This window comes from Poecilia formosa, unplaced genomic scaffold (assembly GCF_000485575.1).
Source record: "Poecilia formosa unplaced genomic scaffold, Poecilia_formosa-5.1.2 Scaffold718, whole genome shotgun sequence".
Lineage (NCBI taxonomy): Eukaryota > Metazoa > Chordata > Actinopteri > Cyprinodontiformes > Poeciliidae > Poecilia > Poecilia formosa.
Genome location: NW_006800657.1, coordinates 55,183 through 63,680, shown reverse-complemented (window position 1 = coordinate 63,680; position 8,498 = coordinate 55,183). Strand labels below are relative to the sequence as shown.

The following is an 8,498-nucleotide window of genomic DNA, read 5'->3' as shown; positions in this document are numbered from 1 at the left end:
TACTGCAGGTTTTAGTGGTTTAACAGGGAGTGAGGCCCTCTATTGGCTGATGTGGAGAACTTCAGGTTTTAGTGGTTTAACAGGGAGTGAGGCCCTCTAGTGGCCGCTGTGGAGTACTGCAGGATTTTGTACAGGGTTCTGGTGTTTCCTGTCACTGTGGGCTGCAGAGCGCAGTAGTACACAGCAGAGTCTGTCACTGCAGCAGAGGAGATCAGCAGATCCAATCGGTTTCTCTCCTTGTTCAATCCTGCAGTCAGTCGAGCGTTTGGAGGTTCTGCTTTCACCACAGTTGGATCTGTAGTATCAGTTATAAGGAGAAGGAAGCGAGGAGCTGATCCAGGATCTTGTCGATACCACTGGAGGTTGTCTGCTTTAACTGAATAGTTACAGGACAGAGTGACTTTGCCTCCCTCTGATGGAAACACTTCAGATCTGATGGCAGTAATATCAGCTTCCAAGCTCTGACCTGCGGATCAAACAGCATGTTATCTTCAGAAAGGAAAGCCAACGTGGATCTGCAATGATCTGGAAACGTCTTTGTTTTCCAGCGTTTCTGCTCAGAAACATACGGACCAAGGACAGCCAAGAAGCAGATCACAGCCAGGTTTTCCATGTTTCCACAGATGGAATGTACTGAGGTTCACAGGTCCAGCAGCTCTGCAGTCTGTAGGAGGAGACTAAGCTGCTGCGCTCAGTGGGACAGAGATCTTCTCCGAGTCACTGCAGCCTTCCTGCCAGCTCTACCCAGTCTGGCAGGAAGCTGACTTCTCTGGAAGGCTGGCTCCGCCCATCAGCCTGCTGACATCATCTCACCGACTGGAAGAGAAATGGATCGAGCCACAACCCTGTGGGACTCCATAAGTATCCCTGGAGTGTGAAGAAGAAAACAAACTGGAATCTGTGGGACAGATTTAAACCAGACCAGTTCTGTCCCAGCAATATGCTCCAGTTTATTATATTATTCCTGAGTTTTCCCTCTGTTGTACTCCAGTCTAAAACATGGTTTCTAACATGCTTTAGAAATAAAACCTGAAAGTCCATTTTAATCAGACAACCTTAAAAAAAACAGATGCCACCATTTGCATTAAGAAGTGGTCTAGTTAAAGGCCAGCACACATGCTGAAGGTGTTCGAATGAGAGGAGCTCAAACTCAGCTTTCTGATCTGTATGATGAGAGGAGCTGCTCTGCAGACCCTCAGTGAAACCTACTGCTGGGTGCCAGGCTGGAGCCAGTCTTATTTTTTAATGGTCTACTAATCAGCTGAAGTTCTGGTTCTGTGTTGTTAACAGTATTCATGTTCGATAAAGAACAATTCAACAGATCAGAGGAAGTATGGAGGACAATCAGTGGTTACAGTTTCAGGTTCTCAGGAGCCATCAGATCTGGATGTTTCTCTGGTTCTGTTCAGATCCAATCGGGGCCTCCAACGTCTCACCTCATCTTTGCAGTCTAAAATCAGCCCAGCAGCCTCTACCGGAGCTCAGCGGGTTCATTTGTCCACAATCAGAGGAAGGGGAAGAGGGGCTGGGGGGAAGCTCAGGAACAAACAGGAAGCAGAGATAATGGGACACAGGTGGCAGGAATTAGACTGCACCAGAGAGGGGGAGGGTAGCGGAATCACTCCCAGCCTCATCACTGATCTGCATGTGGAACAAATTATCCTCATCTCTGCTCCTGGAGGATCTGCTCCTGCTTTCACTCACATGAACATCATCTTTACTGTCAGGCTTTCCAGATATGAATCAGCTGCTGTGTTAACCTCATTTTTATTGTTTATTGCTGTGAGGTGAGCAGGCAAGCTTTTTTGTTAAATAAAAGCCCCAAACAGGTTTATTCCGGTCCAAATTGCGGTTCTTTGGCGTCTCTAAAATATCGTTGACCCGTTTCTCCTCCTCCAAGATGGCGGCGCCGCTGACGCATCCCTCCGGAAGCTCTCACTTTGGGGTCCGGCGGAAGTTTAGCTTCTGCTAGCAGTTAGCTTCCTTTGTGCGGCCCGAGCAGGCAGAGACGGTGGTTCTGTTGGACCGGAGCGGAACATCCGAGCTGCGGCAGTAACAATGTGTTCCGTCCAGCCTCTGAGAGACTTCATCCGGGAGAGACTGACCGCTGCGGCCGAGGAGATCTTCTCCGAGGTGGAGAGGACCATCGGCCGCTTCGAGGAGGAGCTGGACGCGCAGCGCAAGCTGCTGGCGGTGTGCCTGAAGCCGCAGGTCCGGCTGCACAGGATCGGTAGGTTCTGGTGGTTCTCTGGGTCCGACCGGACCGTGGGGAGGAAGCAGAGGTTTTCTACCAGAAACGGTACTACTGGTTCTGGTTCGGTTCAGAGTCCAGCTGGTTCAGTAGGAACTAAAGAACCAGGCGCTTCACGGTCCGGCGGGTTAAAGGAACCACAGTTTGGACCGGGTCCAAATGATTCTTTATTATCAATAATAATAATGATGTGTGGCTAAGTTTAATAATGAATTTCTAACATTTTCTGGTTCCAGCGGCCAGAACCAGATCTGGACCTGGAGGTGAACCTGGACCAGAATCAGGACTTTCTCTGCTGCTAATTGGAATAACAAAAAATCATATTTCTGCAGCAGACCGGATGTCACTGCAGACGAAGCAGTTTAATAAACCTCTACAATAACTGACTTCAGATTTCAGTAATCGTTCCCTCTGTGACGGAACCAGCAGCAGGCGTGACGATAACAATAATGATGATGATGACGTCATCGTGTTTCTGGGGTTTTGCTCAGCTTCGTCACTCCGCTGGTTCCGCTGTGGATCCACAACTTCATCCTTCACTGACGCGTCCGCCATGTTTGGAGGCTGTTCGGTCGGTTCCGGTGTTGCCATGACGATGCCACACCTGAAGGGGGACAGATGTTCTGGTGTCATCCCATGTCTGTGTTAGAACATGGTCGCCATGGAAACGCATGACAACAGTCTGGAGCTGTTCTGTCCCATGCACTCGGGGTCAAAGGTTACAGATGGAGCTATGACATCACCGTCTTCAGATCAATGCTTATTGGTTAGACTTGATCAGTTCAGAACCTGGAGCCCGGATGTTCTGATTCTGGTCGTAGAACAGTCCAGAACCCAGTTGAGGGAACCGGCCCGTCTTCCTGCAGTGAAAAGTTCTGATGTGTGTTCAGAACCTCCAGACGTGTTCTGGTCCAGTTAAAGCTGCAGACGCAGAACAGAACCGGTCCAGAAGTTACTAATGGTAGAACTGAGCCAGTAGAACCTCGGGTACCGCTGGGCTCAGCAGAAGCTCGGTCCATTACTGCCACCTTCTGGTGGTGGTTCTGCCTGGTTCTGGTGCATTCAGGGTTCTGTTGGTGGAACTGGACCTCAGAGAGATTGAAGACCTCTCTGAAGGTTCTGTCCAGTTCTGCAGAACCAGGTGACCCAATCAGAACCAGGTGGGTTGGAGCAGAGCGGTGCAGTTGGGTCCATATTCATCAGAACCAAGTTCTGGTTCTGTAACGTGTCTTTGGTACCAGGATGATGATTATTTTCCTTCTTGTGTCCCACCAGAACATCTTCAGCACCACGTTTGTAAGGAGGAGGTTCTAACGGGCTACGAGAGTACCTGCAGTCTGGACCGGGCCGAACCAGAACCTCTACGCATCAAAGAGGAGCAAATGGAACCAAACCACATTCTGATCAGACCCGACCCAGAAGAACCAGAACCTGCACAGCTCACAGAGACTCTGCCGGAACCAGGAGCTCCACATGTAGGAGAAGCTGCGGAGGAACCAGAACCTTTCCAGAACCTGGACGATCAGGAGGTTCTGTCAGAACCAGACAGGCCTCAGATCATCGATGACCTGGGTGAGCTTGAATACCTGGACTTTGACGAGTACCTGGACGACCCGGAAAGTCCGCAGATCATGGATGACCTGGAAGAACCAGAACTTCTAGAAACAGAACACGGCCTGGAAGAACCAGAACCGCAGAACAGAACCAGGAAAGTGGAGTTCTGGACCCGACACGATGATGAGGGTCTGCTGCTGAGGAAGGAGTTTGATACCTTCGTGCCTCGACAGAGAAAATCCAAAACCGAAGAACCGGTACCAGGTTCTGACAGCCTAGCAGGTATGAAAACACTATCCAGGTCCAAATGATCCACACGGGTCAGAACAGTAACCTGAGCCCAGAGCTGAATCTGATTAACTGAGATCATTTCAGACTTCTAACTGGACCAGTTAAAGCAAACAGCTCCAGAGGTTCTGCTGCTGGTTCTGTTTAAGTCTCGATGAGCAGAAGGACGTTTGGATTCTGGGTTCGGTTCTGTCTCTGGTCGGTTCTGGACCGGCTGCCACAGATGAGCTGCTCGTTATTTACAGCCTTCCAAACCCAAACCCGCGATTTCTGCTGACTTCACTCCTTCCTGAGGCACACGCTAATGCTAACGCTAACGCCAGAGCTCAATTTTCATTCAGCATTTTGCTGCACAGGTTGAAGTTTTCTGGCAGATCGCAGATCTTTAAAAAGCAGATTCTGATTTTGGCCGATACCAAGTTAGTTTTGTCTGACAAGTTGCTAATTAAGGCAACTAAAGTTGCTGAGTCGGCAACAGTGGGGCAACTGTTGATGACTGCAAACGTTTGAACCTGTCCTGGTGGGCGTGGTCTACCCGGTGGGCGTGGTCTACCCGGTGGGCGTGGCCTACCCGGTGGGCGTGGCCGACAGTCAAACCTCTGCCTGCGGAGCAGCAGCGGATTTTAGACCTTTGCTGAGGGAGAGAAGATCAGTGAATAAGATCGGCTCCACATGGAAGCATCGGCCGATCACTGATACCCCAAAATGAAGGAAATCGGTGCTGATTACTTTTAAAATTTTCCCTGAATTTATTTTTCAATCCAGTTCGTTTCACTTCCTTCATGTAGCACTAATTGACAGCACAGGTCCTCTGGGGAAGCCGTTCGTTCTTCAGGCTCGATGCCAAACGTCACAGAGGCTCTGTGGATCCTGACGCCTGTTGAGTCCAAGATTAGAGCTACATTAAGGTCATCACTTCTGGTGTCACATGAATGTTTAAAAGTCAACTGTAACGGCCTTATCAGTGTTTAACACGACATCAAATAAAAAATCTGAGATCAGATCTAAAATCGTAGCGTTCTGGCGGACGGATGGTTTTAGTGCTTCAGGAGGAAAACCAAGAGTTAGATTTTCAAAACTGTAGCTATTAATCTGTGTAGGATTAATGAGTGAAACTGAATGAAAAATGTTTGTTTAGTTGGTGCAGCTAACGTTTCAGTTAGCAGTGCTCATCACTAATTTCTGTTATCTGTTTCTCCAGAATTCCAACAGAACTACATCTCTGGGGAGGAGGTTCTGGCTGAGCAGGAACAGAACTTCAGTCTGGACCTGAAGGTACCGGACCATCCTCAGATCAAACAGGAACAGGAAGAAGTTGGATCCGGTCAGGCCGGACAGAGACCGGAGACCGACATCTTCATGGTGACGGTGAACTACGACGAGAGTGAGCACAGCGAACCAGAACCCAGCAGCTCCCAGCAGTCCGAAGACTCCGACGAACCCAAACCGTTTGTCTGCAAGACGTGTGGCAAGAGGTTCTCCAACATGTTGCTGCTCCACGACCACCGGGACACCCACCAGAAGGAGAAACCCTACTCCTGCCAGCTGTGTACACGGCGGTTCGCCCGGCGGGACTCTGCCTTCCGCCACATGATCACCCACACGGGTGAGAAGCCCTTCCCCTGTCAGATCTGTGGGGAGAAGTTTGGCCTCAACAGCCACCTGCTGCGCCACCTGAGGAGGCACACGGGCGAGAAGCCCTTCTCCTGCCACATCTGCCACAAGCGCTTCAGCCAGAGCAACACCCTGACCTGCCACGTCAGGACCCACACGGGCGAGAAGCCGTACCCCTGCAGGGTGTGTGGAAAGGGTTTCGTCAGGCGCAGCGCCATGAACATCCACATGAGGATGCACACCGGAGAGAAACCCTTCACCTGCAAGGTGTGTGACAAAACCTTCAGTCGGGGGACAGGGCTGAGCTACCACATGAGGACCCACACTGGAGAGAAGCCGTACTCCTGCAAGCTGTGTGGAAGAACGTTCCGGCAGTCCAGCCACCTCATGTGTCACATGAAGAACTTTCACCTGGACTGGACCCGAGAGAAGAGGTCTCGGTCTCAGATAGAGGAGGAGGTCTAGATCTACCATAGAGAGCAGAGGTCTAGACCCAAGATCAATATGAAGTTTATCCTTTGCATAATGAGTCAAATTGAACCTGGTTCTGATTGAACCCAGTTCTGAGGCCAAATGGACTTACAGTGGTCTCTACTGGGGGCCCAGGTGAACCAGAACCCATATAGCACGTCATCGTGCCCATTAGGCGGTGCTGTTAGCAACAGTGTTAGCATAGCTACATATGCTACCTTCACCACAGAGAGGGAGATATGGCAAACCTGTTTATCATATAATTATGTTGGATTCTTAATCATTACTGAGTTGTTAATGTTCTCCTGGTCAACATGTCAGAACCTCCAGTCTTCCAGTTCCTCCAAGTCCAGATTTCTGCTGATCAAACTGCAGCAGAGGATCGACGATCATCAACCTCCACGTTCCTCTGGACCGACCAGGTGAGCTCGTCGTCGGGTCCACCTGTCCTGCTGCGGGTCACATCTGAGCATCACTAGTTTGGTTCTGGTTCAGTTGGACCCGAATGACCGGAGTGGTGAGCTTGTAGACTTCTAGCTGTGGAGCTCTAAGATCATCGTTCAACTCGATCAGAGAGACGGACAAATGATTCAGATATTTCCAAAGTTTGAGGCTCAGCAGGAAGTTATGAAATGTTTCAGTGAAGAAAGGAGCCGTGGTTCCGGTACCAGACAGTGGAGAACCTCCAGTCATCCACAGCTTACAGTTTGTATAAATAAATGTAAATAATGACCAGCCCTGAAAGGTGGTCCAGTTGGACCCTAGAACCAGAACCAGCACACATTCAGGTCAGGGGAACCGCCCAAGGTGGTTCTGCTCTGCTGACACTAATCTGGCCAGAACCAGGTTCTGCTTCTGACCTGTTTACATTGACATTCCTGTCTCTGAGGCAAATGGACTGAACCAGAACCGGACTCACTCATTTATACCCCAGACATCAGGAGGCAACCTGGGGTTAAGTGCCTTGTTCAGGGTGGCAGGAGGAAGCTGGAACCGAACCGAGCCTGACCTGCAGCGCTACGCTAACACCCTGAGCGCTCATCGGTCTGAAGCCCCGCCCCTTCCTGCCTCGACTCCCCACAGAGCCGAGCAGGACCGGCAGATGGGTCGGTTCCTGCAGCAGAACCTCTACAGGAATGAATGTCTAGGAGATGACGTGGACCTCTGGACTCACAAAGCCATGAACAGGTTCGGACCTCCAACCCGGCTGGGAACCAGAACCTGACATCCAGGTACAGAGAAGAGAACAAACATGATGGTGGATAAATTCTACAAAATAACTTTCATGATGCCGAGTCAGAACCGGGTTGGAACCGGGTCTGAGCCGAGTTGGATCCGGGTCTGATCCGGGTCTGAGCCGAGTCGGATCAGAGTCGGATCCGGGTCTGAGCCGAGTCGGATCCGGGTCGGATCAGAGTCAGATCCGGGTCTGATCCGGGTTGGAACCGGGGATCGTCGGCTGACGGTTTCAGTGTAATATCATCAGTTCTGGTTAAATGTTTTCTGTCTGGCCTGGAGGTCAGGAAGGCTTCAGCTCATCAGGACTTTGGACCCAGCAGAACCGATCCTGTCCTGATGAGCCTAGAAACCCGAGCCGCTCTTTGGACAGTAATGGCTGCCCACAGGCTGTGTTGGTCTCCGTGGCAACCAGCAGACGGTGTGTTTTATTGTGTGGGTGGTTCCTTCAGAAATGCTCCAGTAGAAGCTGCAGGTTCTGTTTTAATCTGGACCCGTTTCAGTGAAAACTCAGAAAGTTCTGGATATCCTATCTGGGTTTCTAGGACCGAAGCTGGAGCAGCTCCTCCAGAGACGCTCATTCAAATATTTAAACCTTTATTCCATCCAGTTTCTTTACAGAGGACTCTGAATGTTTTCTATCGTGTGCCTGTTCTAATATTTAGCCTCTATGTTTCTGATTGTATTCATGTGAGCTCTGGTATGTGTTCTACTCTAGATGTTCTGGTTCTGTGCTGTAGAACATCTCTAGAAATAAAGTTTGTGGAGAAGTTGGACACTAATTGGTGGTTCTTCCTGTTTGCACCATCATCGAATCAGCAGCCTGTCCTGTGGTGATGTCATCAGTAACTGGGAAAAACCTTATGGCAAGCTGTTTCAATAAAATCTGCTTCACGTAACTTACTCTCCAGATGTTTGAAACTAGTTTGTGCCAAAATATTAGTAAATTTAATCTCTACAAGCTGACCAGAATAAATGTAATTTTCTAGTTCAAGATATTTACAATAAATTACTATCTGAAACATTTCAGATGACTAGTCAAAGTACATTTGGGTATTTTGCTTTTTGTTTAGTCAAAATTCAA

At 49.6% G+C, this 8,498-nt stretch overlaps 2 protein-coding genes and 1 gene segment (V, D, J or C); 1 reads left to right on the top strand and 2 right to left on the bottom strand.

Moving 5' to 3' along the window:
* The window catches only part of LOC103131106 (E3 ubiquitin-protein ligase TRIM21-like), a 26,108-nt gene extending 23,583 nt beyond the window's left edge, over positions 1-2,525 (bottom strand). Inside the window, exon 1 of the mRNA XM_016666387.1 lies at positions 2,521-2,525. The gene's annotated coding sequence lies outside the window, so the exon portion shown is untranslated. The remainder of the gene's footprint in view (positions 1-2,520) is intronic.
* LOC103131113 (Ig kappa chain V region K16-167-like) lies at positions 69-1,116 on the bottom strand. The segment is given in 2 exon segments: positions 69-466; positions 574-1,116. Coding segments are annotated over 2 exon segments (438 nt in total).
* LOC103131105 (zinc finger protein 771) lies at positions 1,254-8,196 on the top strand. Of its 2 annotated transcripts, XM_007542676.2 has the most exons (4): positions 1,254-1,787; positions 1,901-2,230; positions 3,527-4,087; positions 5,295-8,196. In XM_007542676.2, the coding sequence occupies exons 2-4, from the start codon at positions 2,059-2,061 to the stop codon at positions 6,170-6,172; spliced, it is 1,611 nt and encodes a 536-aa protein (XP_007542738.1). In that variant the 5' UTR covers positions 1,254-1,787; positions 1,901-2,058; the 3' UTR covers positions 6,173-8,196. The 2 variants fall into 2 exon arrangements, with proteins under 2 accessions (XP_007542738.1, XP_016521874.1); XM_016666388.1 differs by lacking the exons at positions 1,254-1,787; positions 1,901-2,230 and adding an exon at positions 2,597-3,411.
* The last annotated feature ends 302 nt before the right edge of the window (positions 8,197-8,498 follow it).